At 42.7% G+C, this 19,920-nt stretch overlaps 1 protein-coding gene across 8 annotated transcripts in view; it reads left to right on the top strand.

Annotated features, from left to right (window-relative positions):
• ANKRD28 (ankyrin repeat domain 28) overlaps window positions 1–19,920 on the top strand; it is a 215,328-nt gene that overhangs the window by 84,726 nt on the left and 110,682 nt on the right. For all 8 annotated transcript variants that reach the window (XR_010599151.1, XM_005297028.5, XM_042861928.2 and 5 more), the window contains one exon: window positions 17,229–17,307. Coding sequence is in view for 6 of the 8 variants with exons in the window: in XM_005297028.5 (XP_005297085.1) it covers window positions 17,229–17,307 (79 nt within the window). In the remaining 2 variants the exon portion in view is untranslated. The remainder of the gene's footprint in view (window positions 1–17,228; window positions 17,308–19,920) is intronic.

Here is a 19,920-nt window from a genome sequence, read left to right as displayed (position 1 = left end):
GGTTGGATCTGCCCTTCTAACTCTGGAACATGTTACATACAATATTGATACACCTGTTTTACCAGGAAAATAATGTTCTTCAAGGAGTGTCCCTGTGGGTGCTCCATTTTAGGTGTCTTGGTGCCCGGTGCTTGTAATCAGAGATTTGTAGTAGCAGTGCCCCGGTTGGCTGCACACACATGGCAGCCATCTCGTGCCGTTCCGAGTGGCTACCTAACATGTGCAGCCAACTGACCTCCAGTTCCTTCTCTACTGCCCTGGACTTGAGTTGGAGTGACAGCAGCGCCCCTTCAACTCTATAGATAGTTCATATTCCTTCCTTTTCTTGTATCCCCCTCTATTCTAGTTAACTTCAGTTAACATTACTTTTAATTTCTTCCATATTAAAAAACAAAAACAAAAAATGTTTAGGGTAGCTTTTCCCCCTCCGCCAACGACTGCTTATAAATGGGCTACCCTGTTCTTCTCCAGAGCTGGACCTTCCTCAGGCATGCCTGGTTCCCCGGGATTTAAACACTGCCTGACCTGCTGGCTATCGATATCTGTTTCAGACAGCCACACTCAGTGCATCTGCTGTCTCGGAGAGATCCATATTCCTCAAAAGTGTCCTCATTGTAAAAATCTGACTGCCAGGACACTAAAGGCCAGGGACCTCCAACTTAAATTACTAATGATGGAGAAATCCCTCAGGCCCGCCTCCGACCCAGAGTCCAGGTTGCCTCCTGACCAACGGTTGCCAACAGCAGCTTCAATCCAGGGCTCCACTACCAAGACTGCTTCCAAGGACCCTGTCCCTAAAAAGGCGACCGAACACCAGTCTCAGTCATCGTGATCTAAAGCCAAGCTCCCTAGCTCGGCACCAACCGTGCCAAAGAACATCTCGGCACCGATCACGGTAATGGCACCACTTGCTACACATACGCAGCTCAGCAAGACCTTGGCGTTGACAGTTCTGACCCTCTCCTCTCAGATTGCGCTGCCATCTCCGGTTCCGAGCTTCCGGTACTGCAACTTTTCACTAGACAGGCAGACCTGGCAGTTTCTTCTGTGCCAGGGACCCCCCTATTTGGTACCGACGGTACCCCAGCGAGGCCCGGACCGAGCTTGATCATCAACCCAGGGGCCTCAGCGCCACCTCTCTCCAGTGATGATGATGAGGACAGCGACCCAGAACTGTACACCCCTCGCATCACCAGCCACTGGTAGACACACGAGCTTGGCAGCCCCAGTCCTGGCTGCCACCTCCTGTGGCATGGGGGATAGGTGGATAGCATGTATAAATACTTTTTAAAACAACACAAAATTAGGCTATGAAACTCATTACCTCAAAATATTATTACGCTTTAGCAGGATTTAAAGAAGAGTTTGAACGCTTCACAGGGTTATGAGAATATCCAGAGTTACATTGGTAAGATTAAAATAAAGAGAAAAATATGTTTTTGGAAGATGTCAATTTTCATGTTTCATGAGATAAGATAACTTCTAACTGAGGGGGGTTAGGAAGAAGCTTTCCATAGAGGCAGGCTATTGTATAATTTCCCATGGCACAGTTTCTTACCTTTTTCTTCTGAAGCATCTGGTATTGACTTCTACTGGAGGTAGGATACTGAACAATTATGGACTCCTAGTTCGATCCAGTAAGAGTGTGAGCAATATGCAACATAGGAACTAGGAGGATTCAGTCCTGTGGGTCTGAAATCTGATTATATGAACTTTGAGGGCTTAGGAGCCCTATTAGTTATTCAAGGGAGAACGAGGCACCCACAACAAGTTTAAACTGCAAAGAATACCTACTGGCTTCTGAAGAAAAAATTGGGTTAATAGTATAGTTATTACAGTAGTCTCCTTTTAACAAAGTTGTGGACTTCCTACTTATTTTCATTGGATAGCTTGGGCTGCTTATTCAAGTGTCTCCTCTGTAATGAATAATTAGATATCCTATTTCCTTCTTTATGTGATTCTGGAAATAAGTTGTCTTTTTGCCTCACTAAAATTTAGATACGTAGTGTCGGTCTCCAGGCAGAGGAGTTTTTAGGATACTGAAATACAGAACTGTGTAGCCATCTTATTGACTCTCAATTCTTTAATTGCAAAAAAGTTATTTGTACTTGCACAGATATGCTGAATAGATTATCTCCAATGTATTAAAGTTAACCGTAAGAGTTTATCAGCTCTATTTTAGGATTTTGTATAGCTCCAATTTATAATAATATCCAAGAGTTGCCAAGGTAAATTACATTGATGACCTAGCAAGGTTCCTAGTGAACTTTATGGTGTCTTCTATCTTTGCTGATTATAGAAAGCTCTGCTTTAGGTAGTGTTTTTTGTTCCCTCTGAAACTTCTTGATTATAAATTTAGGGTTGACTTCCTTGTGGGATTAAGCAGTAGAAGAAGCTGGGATACAAAGGACAAAATTTCTTTCCATACCTCTCAAATATAATAGCAAGGGAAGTAAAGAATACTCCACAAGCTTTTTTTAGTGACATTTTCCTCAAAATTTAACTAGTGTACAGTAAATATCTTCCTCTTTAAGATTTTGTTTAAGATTATGGGACAGACTATGGTTTCTAGACTTCCTCTGCCTTTTGAGATTTGAGTACCACAAAGCAGCCTTATGTTTTACTCAGTTTTGGAAAATGACTCTATCCTTATTAAGGCCTGGTCTACACTAGGAACTTCAGTATGGCTACACCGCTCAGGAGTATGAAAAGTTGACACAACAATACCAACCTAATCTATGGTGTAGACCAGCAGTAGGTCAATGGAAGAATTCTTCCATTAACCTTCCATCAACGTTTCTCGGGGAAGTGGACTACCTATGCTGATGGGAGAAGCCCTTCTGTTGGCATTAGTAGAGTCTACACTGAAGTGTTACAGGAATGTAGCTGCACTGTGTTAAGTATAGACAAGCCCAAAGTAATTCGTACCATTTTAAAAGCTACACCAGACTTAGTGTTCAGTGTATCCCCTCTTAAAACTTTTCTTTTGGCCAAAGCCCAAACCAGCTGATTAGTTGGGTTCTCTTCTCTCTTCTGCCACCGACTCTTTCTAACTTTGGGTAAGTCACTAAGTTATATGTTCCTTTATTTATAAAATGGACACAATATTTCCTCTCAGGAATAACTTTGAGATGCCTGAACTCCAGTAGCATCTTTCATGTGTGCTGATATCTTCTTGAATTCCTCACACTCAGGTTTTTGGACTGGATCTTGTCATGAGGATGGCCTTGGTTGCACCAATGGGCCTTGTGGCTATGATAGAGCACAGACCTCAGTCTCAAACTATTCAGTCTTTGTAGCTTTCAACATTGTTGATCACAAGTCACTGCTGAATCACTTACATGGCCTAGTGGAATTACAACACTTCTTTCTTTAACAGGGCCCAGAGGCTGGTTACAGGCAACTCCTTCTCTTCCCAATGTATGTGTCTGGTGGGGATCTGTCCTGTTCTCAGTATTCATATCAGTAAATTCTGAGAGCCTGCCTGCTGATTTTTTTTTTTTTTTTGAAGCGCCCCCAGGCACTTTGTTGTTGGCACCCCACTGTATCTTTCCTTTACAACAAACTTTATAGAAAATATAAAAAAGTTGCAGTGCCTACAGAAGAGAAGTTTCTGGATGAAGAATGCTGAAACAACCGAAGTAATATGGATGTGATATTGGTGGGTACTGGTCTTTCCTTCTATGGAAAGCATCTGTCCTCTTATTCCTCCTTCAGCTTACTAGGAAGCTGTCCTTTTTTGACAAGGATATAACCACAATGATACATATTTTTATCACCTCCAGGCTAGATTACTGTTGTTCACTACGTCTAGGGTTGAAGGTGGAAGCAAAAGCTCCAGCTTCTGCAGAACATGGTGGTCTGCTCCTTACCAGAATGAACTGTCAAGAACACGTGGCACCGGTTCTATGTGCTCTCCAAAGGCTCCCAATTTCTTTGTGGTACCAAATCCAGGTTTTGGTCATAATCTACAAAACTAACAGTTCTCAGCCTAGCTGTATTATTGACTGCTGCTTCATCCATGACCTGAGCCAGAGGTTTAAGGAGCCATGAAAACATTGGATTAAAATTTTAATTTTTTAGTAAAAATATTTTTGGAAGATTGGGTACTTGAGCATACTAGTATATTTTTGACAGTTTGGAGAATGTCTGTCAATGTATGAATTCCTTTTTGCTTTATGAATAACATTTATGATTGGAACTTTCAGTGTGGATTGGAACTTGCATTTTGTAGGAGGAGCAGATTGTGTCTGGAAAGCAGGGGTATCAGCCATGAATGGTTATATCCTGGTGGGACAGTGGGGTTCCTACTAGCAGAGCTATTGACTTTTAACAGCTTTCTGCCCCACAAGTTGAGGGGAGGAGGGAGATTTGGAGCGTGGAACATCCTGAGTGGAACAACAGAGTTGTTGGTTTGCTTTTGTTTAAGTGTCAAACTGCTTTTATAAATGACATTCTTAAGCAAGGGAACCATTCTAACACCAGAAACAGAAGACAGAGCTGGAAGAGATGAGGAGGAGATGCTCTGGTTTACCCCAAAGACACTGTCCAAGGACTAAGGAGTCGGATGGCCATGGGGTTGGGAGGTGTAAGGTTGTGTTCAAATGTTTGTTTTGTCTAGATCTGTAATGATCCTGTATTATCAGAGTCAGGTGTTCCTTGGCAAAGTTCCTTTGTAAAGTCTTTGTTCCTGAAGAGTTGCACGTAAACCAGAGTGCCCATTGAATGGGAAATTTTGGAGGACTGTGCATCAGTGACTGGGGTGATTTGCAAAGTCTTGGCACTGATATTGGGATTTAGGGTGGTTGAATTGCAAAGTCACACATCCCAAGGAAGGGTTTCAGACAGGGAGTTGTACCTAGAGCTTCAGAGCTAGAGATAGTGTCTGGACTCTGCTCTGAACCAGCTGGCTTGGATGCTCATGGGATCCTAAGGGCGAGTCAGATTTAATATAATCTAGCTACCGTCCATTAGAGGGACTTGGCCAGGGCTGTGACAAAGCATCTATCTATTAGACACTATACATGGTTTTTGGAATTTTTGCATTTTTTTAAGGAGTCTTGTCTTCTTTCCCTTCCCCTTCATCCCCAAGATAATATCCATTTCCTCCCTAAATTTACCTCTTCAATTTTGTTTGTTTGGATAAAACATTTTATTGAATAAGATATAGTTATCTGTGATACTGATCTTTAATTCACTTGTAACTTTATGGGGGGGAGATTGCTTAGCAGTGCTTTATTTTTATCAACATACTGCGGGTGCCTGATCATAAGTCCCTCCTCCTTTTCACAAGTGTTAGGTAATGACAGATTTCTCCTATCTTTGGATTCTTCTACCTGCTGTGCCAAAGGAATACTCCAGATAAAAGAATATGCTTTCTGAAGTGTTAGAAGTACTTTTTGGAGAGTTTTAACATTAGCTTAGTATAGCTTGTTTGCTGTGTTTTTTGCATTGGAGTCATAGAAGTGTAGGACTGGAAGGGACCACAGTAGGTCATCTAGTTCTAGTCCAGCCCCCTGCACTGAAGGCAGGACTACGTAATAACTAGACCATTTCTGACAGGTGTTTGTCTAATCTGTTCTTAAAAACCTCCAATGATGGAAATTCCACAACCTTCCTAGGTAATTTGTTCTTAACTACCCTGACAGTTAAGAAGTTTTTCCTGATGTCCAACCTAAACCTCCCTTGCTGCAATTTAAGCCCATTGCTTCTTGTCCTATCCTCAGAGATTAATGAGAATTTTTTCACCCCCTTCCTTGTAACAAGGTACCTTTTACAGGTACTGAAAGCTGTTATCATATCCTTCCTCAGTCTTCTCTTCCCCAGACATTATAAACCCAAGTTTTTTCAATCTTTCCTCAAAAGTCATGTTTTCTAGAGCTTTAATCATTTTTGTTGCTCTCCTCTGGACTTTTTCCCAATGTGTCCACATTTTTCCTGAAATGTGGCGTCCAGAACTGGATGCAATACTCCAGTTGAGGCCTTGTAGAGTGGAAGAATTACTTCCCATGTATTGTTTACAACATTCTCTTGGTACATCCCAGAATATTTGCTTTTTTAGCAACAGTGTTACACTGTTGACTCGTAGTTAGCTTGTGATCCAGTATGACCCCCAGATCCCTTTCTGCAATACTCCTTCCCAGGCAATCATTTCCCATTTTGTATTTGTGCAATTGATTGTTCCTTCCAAAGTGAAGTCCTTTGCGTTTGTCCTTATTGAATTTCATCCTGCTTACTTCAGACCATTTTCCAGTTTGAATTGTAATCCTATCCTCCAGAGCACTTGCAACCCCTCCCAATTTAGTATAGTCTGCAAACTTTTAAGTGTAAACTCTATGCCATTATTTAAGTAATTGATGAAGATGTTGAATAGAACCGCACCCAGGACTGATCCCTGTGGGACTCCACTCTATATGCTCTTCCAGTTTGACTGTGAACCATTGATAACTACTCTCTGGAATGATTTTGCAACCAGTTATGCATCTATCTTATAGTAGGCTATAAAAACAACATGGAGTCTGGTGGCACCTTAAAGACTAACAGATTTATTTGGGTATAAGCTTTCGTGGGTAAAAACCTCACTTCTTTGGATGCATAGAGTGAAAGTTTTACACTTACACTTTTGCACTTTGCATCTGTAAAACTTTCACTCTATGGATCCGAAGAAGTGAGGTTTTTACCAACGAAAGTTTATGCCCAAATAAATCTGTTAGTCTTTAAGGTGCCACCAGACTCCTTGTTGTTTTTGTAGATACAGACTAACACGGCTACACCCTGATACTTGATAGTAGGCTATATTTCCCTAGTTTGTTTATGAGAAGGTAATGTGAAACTATATTAAAAAGCCTTACTATAATCAAGATATACCACATCTACTTCTTTCCCTATTTTAGCCTCAGATCCTACCCCATTTACACTGGTATTCACTATCTTAGGAATCTGATGGCTTTTTGGTGAAAACTGAAACAAAAGACATTTAGCACTTCTACCCATTTACACATTTTCTGTTGTTGTCTTGTCCTTGATCTTCCTCTTGCTTCAAATGTATTTGTAGAATGCTTTGTTATCCTTTATATCTCTAGTTTAATCTCATTTTGTGCCTTGAGTTTCAGATCTGAAAGATTGAAGATCTCCTGGTTAAGCCAGGATGGTATCTTGTCATAGTTCCTGTTTTTCCTATGCAGTGGGATAGCCTTATGTTTGAGGGTTTAGCCTTACGTTAGAGGGTTTTTTTATTGCTCTCTCATAATGTATGCTCTTATATCAGCCATATAACTTTTTTCTCATCTGATATTCTCTCACTTTCATTAGCCATACTAGCCAGGATTATATCTTTGTTTTTTGCAATGTTTAAGGTACATGGAACCAGTGCAAAGGGCTGCTACTGGAATGACCTTCCTCATTATCAGAAGAATATGAGCTAGGTCTGCTGAACTTACGCAGCTGTAGAACTCATTTTAAATAAGAGAACTGTAATATTTTTGTAGTTTATGCATGGCAAAAAGTGTGTTTCAATTTAGGAAGTTGAAGATACTTTAACAAAACAAAAACCCTTGTCCTACCCACAGACCATTGTCCTTTAGTGAGATGCCAGTGTCTAATAAAGGGTAGACGTACAATAGTTTCAGCTCTGGCAGTAGTCAGTGCAATTAAAAAAAATTTAAAAAAAATTGGGCCCTTGACAACAAAAACAGATTTTCTGGACAAAGGTGTCACTGGCCTGAAAATAATGTGGTGGATTTAAACTAGGATGGAGGTCTACATACCTTACCTACTGTGGTGTGCTCTCTTAATGGAATGGAAACAGTAACTGTATTGTACTGTTTTTCCACTATTCATATTTTCCTTTTATTCATGTCCGCATATATTCCCCATAGATTTCAGAGCAAGAAGACATATTTAGGATCCTCTATTCTAGTCTCTGCACAAGTACAGGCAGTTTTATGTAATGGAATGTCTCTGACATCCATGCCTTCTCATTATGAAAATCCCATGAGTATTATATTCACAAACTATGTAACAGAATTTTTTTTTTAAACTTGTGTTCTTACTAGAGGCATATTTCATAAATGTATTATTTGCCACCAACTTCTTTTCTATTAACCCTGATTTTTTTCTGCTATATGTTGCAGCTAAGCATTTCAAACCATTAATTGTATTATTTAAAAAAGACCAAAGTGAAGTTTGTTTCTAGGTGTTAATATGTCTGCTTTCCACATCTGTTTTGGAAATATGAGAGTTCCATTTGGAATGATGTTGAATAAAATATTATTGATAGTTTGGTATTTTGAGATGTAGTCTGGGCCATCAGGATTACTGTATTTAATGCTGTTCAAGATAACAGTCCTAAAATGTTTGTAGGGGTGAGGGGAGAAATCTTGCTAAGGAATCTTGGACTTATAAGATCAAGATCAAAAGATGTGGAGGGCAATTATCTTTCTCCATTTCATGTAATAACAAAAAACCCGCTAAGATGCCCAAATTCTCATTATGGAATGGTTTCCGTCCTGCAGATTTATAGGCATGTGTTTAACTTTACTCACGTGAGGAGTCCCATTCAATTCAATGGTGCTGTTCATGTGGGCAAAGTTAAACTTGTGCATAAACTGTTTTCAGGATGGCATCTAGGATGGGAATATTCAATGAATTGAACTCGCACTATGTAAAAGCCTGATCAGATAGGACTGCCAAAATGGTAGCAATATTACAGAATGTGCAGGGAGCATAAAGGTGAAAATGCATTGGCAGAAAGTGTTAACATAAGCCATTTTAAGAAAACAATCTGACTTATTTGGAGTTTTGAAAAAACTGAATCAAAGAGAATTCTTTTTGAGGGTTAGTCCCTTCCAGAAGTTAATGGGTGCACAGAGCTGTTACCTTTCTGAAGGATGGGTTCCAAAATACTGAGAGAGAAATGTGAAAACCCTGCTTGCTTGCTGTGCAGACCTGTAAGAATGAGTAAATAAGGAACCGATGCAGAAGCTATGCCAAGAAACGGTGTGGAGTCTATTTTTAGCTCTTGGCCTTTAGGAGTTATATAAGCTCTATAGCAAAGTGTAAAATTAAAGTCTTTTTCCTTGTAAAGAAAGTTATACTTTCTGGAATTGGGTGATTTGTATCCTGGGCAAACAGGACTAATATCTTTTCTATAACCTGAATGAGGGGTGGAAATTCTGCACAGAACAGGATAGAACAGGTCATACGGGGGGGAAGCGGGGAGTGGCACAATGTGAAAGAAAATGTAGAATCAAATGAAGTACCGGTCTCAGTCCAGATGGAGTCCAGGTGGATTGCCCTTGACGCTGACCAGACTGTCTGGCTGGGTTCCGTCCGTTCGGGACTCACGGCACCGCTCATCCTGAAGGAGCGAATATCGATTGGACTGTAGCGGGCGTCGCCATCGGTCCTCGACTCGGAGAGGGTACCGCAGTCGGTCATGGCATGGTTGTCGACACAGTTCCCGCTTGGACTCCCGCTCCAAGTCTCCGCCAAGACACCGCAGCCCCAGGCGTTGATCGCTGGTGTCTCACTGTCGCAGGTCTGCCTGTCAAGGCCGTTCGAGGAGCAGCTATTTCCATTGGTACCGGTCCTCCACGTAGAGATGGCGGTCCCGTGGCCATCGTAGATCCTGGCACCTCCACTCCTCCCAGTTCAGAGACAGCAGCGAATCTTACGCCAGCCCGGTCTCCCTTCGCAACCATCCTTTGATGGGACGGGCCAGCCAACCTGGACAGCCGGCCCTGCTGGTGGCCGGCCGAATGGTACCAGTGGGCACTGTGGCCTCCGGCGCAGCACCCTGTGGGAGCTCGCTCAATGGCCTGAGCTTCGGAATCACCATCTGCCTTCCTCTCCAGACCCCCCGAGAAAGGAGTCGGTGGGATGTATGTCCTCTGCACCGTGCCCGGAGTCCAACCAGGTGGTGGACCCTCCAGTGCCGACCGACACCCAGAGCACCGCATCGGCCTCTTCACCCTGCCCGGAGGAGGTGATTGCGGCCCCGCCCCCATCCGTCCTGCAGGAGGACTTTAGGGCCCACCAAGAACTCTTAAAGAGGGTGGCAGCAAGCCTACACCTCCAGGCAGAGGAGATGGAGGAGCCCTCGGACTCCCTGTTTAACGTGTTGTCCCTATCGGCACCAGGTAATGTGTCTTTGCTCCTCCATGAAGGGATGGCTAAGATTTCAAATGCCCTGTGGCAAACACCGGACTCGTTGGCCCCATCTCTAAAAAGACGGAACGCAAGTACTTTGTACCCACTAAGGGGTATGTGTGCTTGTATACCCACCCGGCGCCCAACTCTTTGGTGGTCAAATCGGTCAACCATAGGGAACGGCAGGGTCAGCCAGCCCCGACCCCAAAGAACAAAGACTGTCGGAGACTGGACTCTTTCGGAAGCAAAATTTATTCATCTTTGAGCTTCCAGTTACGAATGGCTGGTACGAATTCTCCTGGGCCGGTACGAATTCAGTCTGTGGGGCTCCCTGCTTAAGTTTGAGGACTCCCTCCAGCAGCGCAATAGGAAGTTTAAGGCACTAGTGGAGGAAGGGGCAGTGGCCGCTAAGGCATCCCTGCAGGCAGCTTCAGATGCTGCAGACACAGCCACACGATCAATGGCCTCCATGGTGTCCATGAGACGGGTGTCATGGCTCCTGCTCTCAGGGCTGTCCAGCGAGGCGCAGTCTTCCATGCAGGATCTCCCGTTTTGATGGGAAAGCTCTGTTTGTGGAGGAAACAGATACAAGGCTGCATGGAATGAAAGACTCCCGCATGACCCTCCAGACTCTGGTCCTCTATGTCCCAGCTCCGACAAAACCTAAATTCAAGCCGCAGCACACTCCCACCCAGGCCGCCCTCCTGAAGTACGAGGCCGCCCATAAGAAGCAGCGGGACTATAAGAGACGCCCTCAGAGGCAGTCTCGGCCTGCCCCCCCAGCCTGGGTCCTCTAAGGGCAAGCAGGGGGGGAAAAGGCGTTTTTGGCGGGACGCTTGGGGGCACCCCGCCAGTTCTCATCAGGGATCCGCCCCCAATAAAGCTTCCCGTCTCCAACCAGTTGTGTGCTTTCCTCCCGGAATGGTAGTGGCTGAACTCGGACCGATGGGTCCTCAACACCATTTCCCGGGGTTACACCCTCCAGTTTTTTTCCTCCCCGCCCAACCACCCCCCATCCCTCCTGGGGGGATTCCTTGCACGATGCTCTGCTCGAGCAGGAGGTGGGGCAGCTCCTAGGTCTAGGAGCGATAGAGGCGGTGCCCAAGGAGTTCATGGGAAAGGGGTAATTCTCATGTTATTTCCTTATCCTGAAGGCCAAAGGGAGGCTCAGGCCCATCCTGGACCTCCGAGGTCTGAACCAGTACATGGTGAAGCTCAAGTTCTGCATGGTCTCCCTGGCTGCCTTCATCCCCTCCCTGGATTTCAGGAACTGGTACTCTGCCTTCGATCTACAGGACGTGTACTTCCACATCCACATATTCGAAGGGCACAGACCCTTCTTCCGTTTCGTGGTGCGACAGAATCGTTACCAATTCACGGTCCTCCCATTTGGTCTGTCCACTACCCCCAGGGTGTTTACAAAATTCATGTCCGTGGTAGTGGCCTACCTCAGACGGCGGGGGGTCCAGATATTACCCTAACTGGATGATTGGCTTGTCAAGGGCACCTCCTGTTCGCAGGTGAGGGATCACGTGGCGCTCCTCCTGTCCATGTGCACTGCCTTGGGTCTGTTGGTAAACAACACCAAGACCATGTTAATCCCGGTCCAATGCATAGAGTTTATCGGAGCGCTCCTGGACTCAGAGTCGGCCAGGGCCTCTCTCCTGCCAGACAGATTCGAGACCCTGAAAGATCTCATTGAGTGACAAGATTCCCAGTGACAACAGCCAGGGTTTGCCTGCAACTGTTGGGTCACATGTCGGCGTGCACGTATGTGGTCCGTCATGCCAAACTCAGGATGAGGCCCCTCCAGCTCTGGCTGGCCTCGAAGTTCTCCCAGACCACAGACAGGATGGATAAGGTCCTCACCATGCTGGACTCTGTGATTGCCTTACTACGGTGGCGGTCCTCGTGAAACAACATGCTCGTTCAGGGACAGGGCCCCGTCGTTGGAGTTGGTGTCCGATGTGTCGGACCTGGGTTGGGGGACCCATGTGGGGAGCTTTCAGACCGAGGGTCTGTGGTCGGCTCAAGACCTGACCCTATATATAAATGTCAAGGAGCTCAAGGCGGTGTGGCTGGCGTGTATTGCCTTCTGCTCGCACCTAGAGGGCAAGGTAGTCAGGGTCCTCACAGACAACACGGCCTTGATGTTCTATATCAACAGGCAAGGCGGGGCCCGATCCTCTGCCCTCTGCCGCGAAGCCCTCAGGCTATGGGACTTCTGTATAGCCCATGACATCCACCTGAAGGCCTTCCACCTACTGGGTGCCTGGAATGAGAGGGTGGATTGCTTGAGCAGGGACTTTTCTTCGCAACACGAGTGGTCCCTCCAGAAGTGGCCTACCGGCTCTTCTGAAGGTGGGGTACTCCCTAGATGGACCTATTCGTGGCTCGGCAGAACTGACGATGCCCCTGGTTCTGCTTCTGGGGGGGTCTGGGGAGGGGCGCTAGCTCTGATGCCTATCTCCTGTCCTGGTCAGGCTGGCTTCTCTACGTCTTTCCCCCGTTCCTTCTGAAGTTTGGGATACTATATGTTAGCTGAAAAGGATATAGTAAAAGTTCTCTGCCCCTTTTCTGCATGAAACTGTTTTATTTATACAGATGCTAATGACAAGGAGTCTGTTAGATAGAAAGGCATTGGGAAATATCTGATGCTTGGCCTACTTCACATAAAGAAGAAAAATTTCTAAAATTTGAACAGTTCATTTACTCACAAATATTCTTTGCGCAAACGTTTTCCACTTAAGGTTCAATTTCTACCTTTTTAAAAATTGTATAAAGATAGTTACCATATACATTAAAACAAAATGTTTACCAGCTGACTGAATACTTGTAACAGATACTCCACTCCTCCAAATAAAGTTTTATTTTGGGTATGAAACGATATAACTTTAATTACATTGATGTGACTGGCATATGTTTAGTTTGAGCCTCTGTTATGGTGTTTTTAAATAGCTTCCATGCAGCTTGCAGGCATTTCACTCACATTTAACTAGCTTCCCCATTTTTTTGTAATTCCTCTTTTTGGAGTTAAAATAGGATAAAGAGGAATTTATGAACAAAGGTTTAGTGGGAAGAAGGTTGGATTCATACGTTAACAAATGTTGCAGTTCAAAATGTTCAGATTTAGTAGATGCTTGATTATTTGGAGGGTGAATGGAAGGTAGTAGTTATATTTCAGTAACGTTCAGAAGCTGCAATCAGAATTGGGGGATTGTGTTAAGGCACTATATTAACACGTTGGAAGACAGGGTCCCTTCTCTAAGAAGCTGTCAACTTTGACATGTCATAAAAATGGCTGCTATTGTTGCATGTTACTTCTCAGAAAATGCATTGGGACAAATAGGTAAAACTCATAGGGCACTTTGTACTTTAAAATACATATAACTCTTAAGCCACTATGTGTAATTAGTTTTTGGAGTTGTCCAGAGTCAAGATGGTGAATCCTGTCCAAGTCAGCAAAATGGTTAAAACCTTCTACTTAAGGTAGATTGAAACAGAAGGGGGAGCTCCCACTGCACCAGCCAATGATGAAGGGGAGCTGTGGAAGAGCTCTCCTTAAGGTTCTGCAAACCTTAGAAGGGAGGGCATGGAGCTTGAAGACTTGAAGATTTATTCCTTGGCTTAGTGCCCCACACCCTTTCATCAGTCCTAGCTCATGTAGGAAACATTGGTAATATACACAAATAGGTTTTTGAGCATCATACTAAATATAGACTTCTGCACACCATATTTGAATAGAAGAATGGGATGAGCATTGTAAATCCAGTCTACCACAATAATTTATTTAAGGGACAGGCCAACTAAACATCATAGGATATTTTGAGGATTTTTAGAAACCTGTTTTCCTTAATTTATATTACTAACAATACTTTAGATCGGGGTGGGCAAACTACAGCCCACGGGCCATATCCGGCCTGTCAGACCATTTAATCCAGCCCTCAGCTCCTGCCGGAGAGCGGAGTTGGGGGTTTGTCCTGCTCTGGTGTTTCAGTCAGGGAGCGGGGTCGGGGGCTTCCCCTGCTCCGCACAACTCTCAGGAAGCAGCCGGCATGACCCCCCCCCGCCTCCTACATAGTACACGGAGGCGTGGCCAGACAGCTCGGAGCACTGTCCCATCCACAGGCACCACCCCTGCAATTCCTATTGGCCGCGGTTCCTGTAATCTTCTATGCACAGTTGTAATTGTGCATTAGTGAACAACAGTTAATCTTTCTGTTTTTCATCTAAGCTCATGTTTGAAATGAATTTTTATGGCATTGCTTAATCCCATTAAAACGCAAAAACATAAATGTTTGGATGGATTTAATAATTATTGATAAGATTCAAAATCACGAGTTAGGATTAAAAATGTGAATTTGCCCTAAAAGTCACATTTAAACACACAATTTGGGTTCTTTTTATTTAGCGTTCATGTTTTCAACCTTTTCTCCACAACTCTGAAGACTAGAAACTTTTCTTAATGGAACCTAAGATTCTTACTTAGTAACATGACTCCAAGAGCTGGGTCTTTAAGAAAACACATGTCTTGTTGTATTTGGTGTTTGTTTGTTTAGATTATCAAGAGCCAGTTTCCTAGTGGCTCATCTTTGTCCTTGTTTGGTCCTGAATTAAAGTGGGTAGAATTTGACATTAGTTACTTTTTGATAGGATTAGGTGATCATTCAAATCAATGCTTTTTGAATTTCAAGCATATCACACTCCCTAATAGCATGTGTTTTTAAAATAGTTTAATCCACTCATTTAAGTTAAAATTCTTTCTTTGTAGATTTATAAACCTGATGTGTAATGAATGTTGTTCTCCATTTTTCTGTTTCACCTCTCTAACAATAAGCCAAATTATGACAGCTCTGTCACATTACTTGTGTGTTCCTATTTTGAAATGTTGTTACCTTTATTTCAGAATAAATATTTAAACAAGGCAAAGCATAGATTCCTCATTCAAGGTTGTCAATGCTAGGTTTGAAATACAGTAGCAGTCAGTTTTCAATTATCCAAGAGGATTAAAAAAACAAGAGTAGAAACCTTTATTTTTCTATTGCTATAATTGCTGGAGAAATTCCGGAACTTTCTAAATTCATTTTTCTCTTTTGGGTGGAGATCAAGCATGAGAGAGTAGTTTATTTTTAATTTTCCTTAAGAAGAAAAAAAATAAGGCACTTTTAGAATAGGTGTCTTCTCAGCCATGTAACTATATCATTGCTACTGAACTGCCATAATCCCACATTTGAGTGCATTTGAAGCTAACTGCCAAGTAACTTCAACTACCTTAGGGAATTTTGAGATGCTGACTTTTATCTTTGAGTAATAAACACTAAAATGTGCCGCCCTCCTCCATGCACTGCAGCTCTGAAAGTACCTTGGGGGTTGGAGAACGAGATGAGAAATTGCTTTGGGGATTTACTTAAATCTGAAAACAGAATGTATTTGAAAACAAGCAAAAAAAAAATGATGTTGGTTTAAAAAAGAAAAAATTGAAAATGCAGGTCTGTATGCCAGTGTTCATTAATCTGAAATCCATGAGTAAAGCTACCTTTCGTTGCGTGAGTGAAAAAAGTGGTTTTTTAAAATGGTAAAGTGATAGATAGTATGGCAACATTAAATTTAATAAACACATTTTAGTGGCCACTATAAGCAAACAATGTTCTTCTGCAATCTGCTAGAAATGTTTTGGTACATTCCCCTAAAGGGAAAAACAAAGAATTTCCGCTTGCTTTTAAAGCATGTTTAGAGCTTCACTGAAAAATTCCAAGAATCCAAAAGTAATTTGTGTGTAACTTGTTCCAAAGCTCAACACATTTCAAGAAGATGAACCTAAATGCTGTACTGAAAGCGTGGTGTTTTTTTTTTTTTTTTTTAAAAGCTAATTCTGGTACAGCATGCTGTACAGAAGCAATTTGTTAGGTTTTAATTTCCTGCAGTTAGCCTTTAACAGTCAACATAATGAGAAAATGATCTTTCACCATTTTCACTGTGAACTCGTACGCATAAACTAATTCCAGTATTTGCCAGATTTGGGAAATATTCTGTGCTAGCCTTCTGAAAGTCAGTGTTATCTTCTTCTGTTCAATCCAACTCAGCTGTCCTCTTTAATTTCTCACATGTGAATTCTAAACACTGTCTTCAAAAGGATATTAGCCTGAGACCACCCAGAAGTAACTCACACCCATTTGTCTCCTGCACTTTTCATCTTTTCTATGTCTGTGAGATCAATTTGTCAATTACATCCACATCTCGGGCTTTTCTGTGCATATATGCAGTAAGCAAAAAGCTGGTGAAAATTTGAATTTCATGTTTTCTGCTGATCTTATTTTTTCCTGTCCAACATCCAAGTTTTGCATTTTCCATTAAATTTGTGACCATCATGAAAATATTACAGCCTGGTTTCATGAGTTACCCTTTAACTTGTCAAATAAAACATAGATCACACCTGTTGATACACATGGTATTAACATTCTCTGAGCTGCTTAGCAAATCCTCTCTCTTACATTCCTCCAAACTTTTCCCCCTCCAAAGAAACAAATGGATTTTGCTTTAATTTATGGCCTGATCCTGAGGTGTGCCAAGTACCTGGGAATTGGCATCTTTCAGGATCATGCCCTGAATGACTGTACAGAGCTATCATAATTGCTTAGTGAGCAGGGCCAGCTCCAGGCACCAGTTTCTCAAGCAGGTGCTTGGGGCGGCCACTCCTGAGAGGGGCAGCACGTCCAGGTATTCGGCGGCAATTCGGCAGACGGTCCCTCACTCCGCCTGGGAGTGAAGGACCTCCTGCCAAATTGCCGCCGCAGATCGCGATCGTGGCTTTTTTTGTTTGTTTGTTTGTTTTTGGCTGCTTGGGGCGGCCAAAACCCTGGAGCCGGCCCTGTTAGTGAGAGCATGTTTGTTACAGACTACATAAGTGTAATAACTCAGTGATTCTTTGGTTTAATATCTCTGCTTCCTAAAATATAAAATGTACAGTATTTGGGAGATGGAATTTTATTCTTTAACTTTTTCATGAATCATACAGAATGCTAAAACAGATGTCTTTATTTAAAAAAAAAACACCCTTTTTTTCCCCCCTCTCACCACAGGATAATGAAAAGAGGACCCCTTTACATGCTGCTGCCTATCTGGGAGATGCAGAAATTATTGAACTACTTATTTTATCTGGTATGTTCTGTTCATGTTGATTGAAAAAAATTCTGTGCACAAATATGTTAAATGTACTTTTAGTTTGCATAATGTTATCAGGCTATTTAATGTGCTAAGAATTCAGTTGAAATTTGTGGATTTTTGTACTTAGTTTATTTTAGACTCCTTAATTCAAACCACTGTTTTAATAATTTTCAGTTATTATAAAAAGTACCTTCTAGTGGTAAACTTTCTCAGTGATGTCTGCTATTTATTAGTATTTTATGACCAAATTCAGTTAGTTTAAAAGTCTGGACTGAGCTGTATTTAAAGGAGTATATTTAATATCTAAATGTTGGCATACATTTTTTACTGTAGTGAACTTAGAAAAATGACTAGATGTTAACATTGAAAATGGCATTCAAAAGTGCTGATATTTCTACAGATTAAGAAGAACATTATTTTTCTAGTTATCTTTTGCTAACTCATACACACACAAGATTTTTCGGACCTGATAAGAATGAAATAGGAATTTAAAAATCATTTTTCATGTTTACTACTTCACTTGCAATACAGAATGCAAGTAGTGATGCAGTATGTTCTAGTGGTTAAACCAGGAGATCAGAGTTATTATTCCAGCTCTGCAATTGATTCACTGTGACCTTGAACAAGTCCTTAATAATCTGTGTTACCTCACCATGGTGGTTTTGAGGCTTTATTCATGATTATAAAGTGCTTTGAGATCCTGCAGTAGAAAAAATTACAGAATTATAAAGTACAGTAGAATCTCTTTAATCTGCACTTCGCTAAACAATATACCTTATCTGCTCAAAAACTTCAGATCTTTTCCCACATCTCAGCTTTAAAAGTAATAGAATTTACTTTAGTGAGGTGTGTTATAGGAGAGCTGGTAGCACTTCCCATTTTAAGATCCTATTTTCTGTTGCTTATAACTTTGCAGAACTTCAATCATTTTGATTGAAAACTTCCATGCTAAATGTCTGCCTGCGGCTGATTTTTTGGGGAACATAGTGGTTTAGCCATTTGAGACCGAGATTAGAGAAAAGTATGTTGTTTTGCCCGTGTTAAAAATTGATGACTTTTTCTTTGAGAGGCTTGAAATGCACCCCAAGCTTTGCACTAGAGACTTGAAATTTGAAAGGGGGGGGGTGGCCTTTGTGTCTGGGATGTGCCTTTTGCCATACATGTGAAAAAGTTGGCCAATAGGCCTTTCAGAAACCAGAGTTCACACATACTCAGCAGAGACTTGGTAGAGCTTCACAGTTTTCTGAAGATTCCATCCATAATGGGCATGTTCCAGCCCAAGGCTGCCAGGGCTAAGAAGACTTTCTTTGCAATTTCAGTTTCCAGCTGCTTGGGGCTGTGCCAGGTCCAGGCACCAGAACTGAGAGCAGCCAGCCTATTTCTCAGCTATCTATGCCCTCCCGCTGAGTGCAAGTAGCATGAAGGAGGAAGCTGCATTATTTGAATGCAAAAGGAAAAAGAACCTGACCTGGAGGGCTGGATGCAGGGAGTAGACTGGGACAGGGAGCCTGGTGGCAGGGTCCATCTCAGGCTGGCTTGATAAGGAGATTTGTATTGGGAGATGGTGGGAAACAGGGAGGTGGGTGGGTGAGGAGCAGACTGAGAGCCAGTTGGAGGGGAGACTGAGACTGGATGAGGAACGGAAAGGGACAACTGGGACTGGCTGGGCAAAGAGCTGGGGGTGACATGGGACACCAAGATTAGATGGGGAGCTCTGAGAAGGAGATGGAAACTGGGGGCCAGTGGGGATGGGGCTACAATTGGAGGCCAGAGGGAAGACAGATCAGACAAGGAGGTGAGGGGAAACTGGGAATGGCTAGGTAAGGAAATTGGGAGTAGGATGAAATGCCTGAGTGGAGACTAGGACTAGCTAGGTGAGGAGAATAGGACTTGGATGAGGAGGCAGTTGAGAGAGAGAGACAGACAGAACTGAGGCAGGGACAGGTTGGAGGGAATGGAGCAGAAGGGATCAATCTTCTGGGAATGGGCAGAAGAGTCTGGGTCCTCTAGTGCCCACTGCCCTTCAGAGCCTGGCATGGAGCCCATGGTTCCTGAGTCTCGCCATTCCTCTACCAAGAGTTTCACAGATATTTACTGACAGTAAATTATTTCATCTGCCTCTAATGTTGGTCCATGTAGAGGATGACCGTCTACTATTATTACCAGTTATTCTGCTAAAGCAGCAGAGGTCTGTGTAGATCTAAACCTTCCAACCTTGCTAATGACCCATGTGGATGTCAATATGACAACACATAATGGATTTTCTATTTTTTTTTCAGTTTTTTTTTTTTTTTAAACCCAGGAAATTACGTGCACAAACTATGGTAAAAGAACATTATTAGTCTTGCAAAGTCAAGCACTTGAAAGATAGGAAATGCATAGGCAACCTTAATTCTGGCATCTGTAATTTGGCCCCATTGTGCATCTGCATTATGATAGTCTTTAATTACATGCCACATACTGTTCTTTCCCACAGGTCTTGTACTTCCTTCAGTGCCCAGGCTAGACCTGCTCTGAGGATTGACCAGGGTTGTGTAGTGAAGGAGACTGTAGTCTATAGGACCCTGCCTCATTTTTTGCAGAAGTTGGAAGGTTGAATAGTGAATG

The sequence above is a fragment of the Chrysemys picta genome, chromosome 2 (assembly GCF_011386835.1).
Source record: "Chrysemys picta bellii isolate R12L10 chromosome 2, ASM1138683v2, whole genome shotgun sequence".
NCBI classification, from domain to species: domain Eukaryota; kingdom Metazoa; phylum Chordata; order Testudines; family Emydidae; genus Chrysemys; species Chrysemys picta.
The sequence above is the reverse complement of the archived record's forward strand: the minus strand, read 5'-3'. Positions and strand labels throughout refer to the sequence as shown.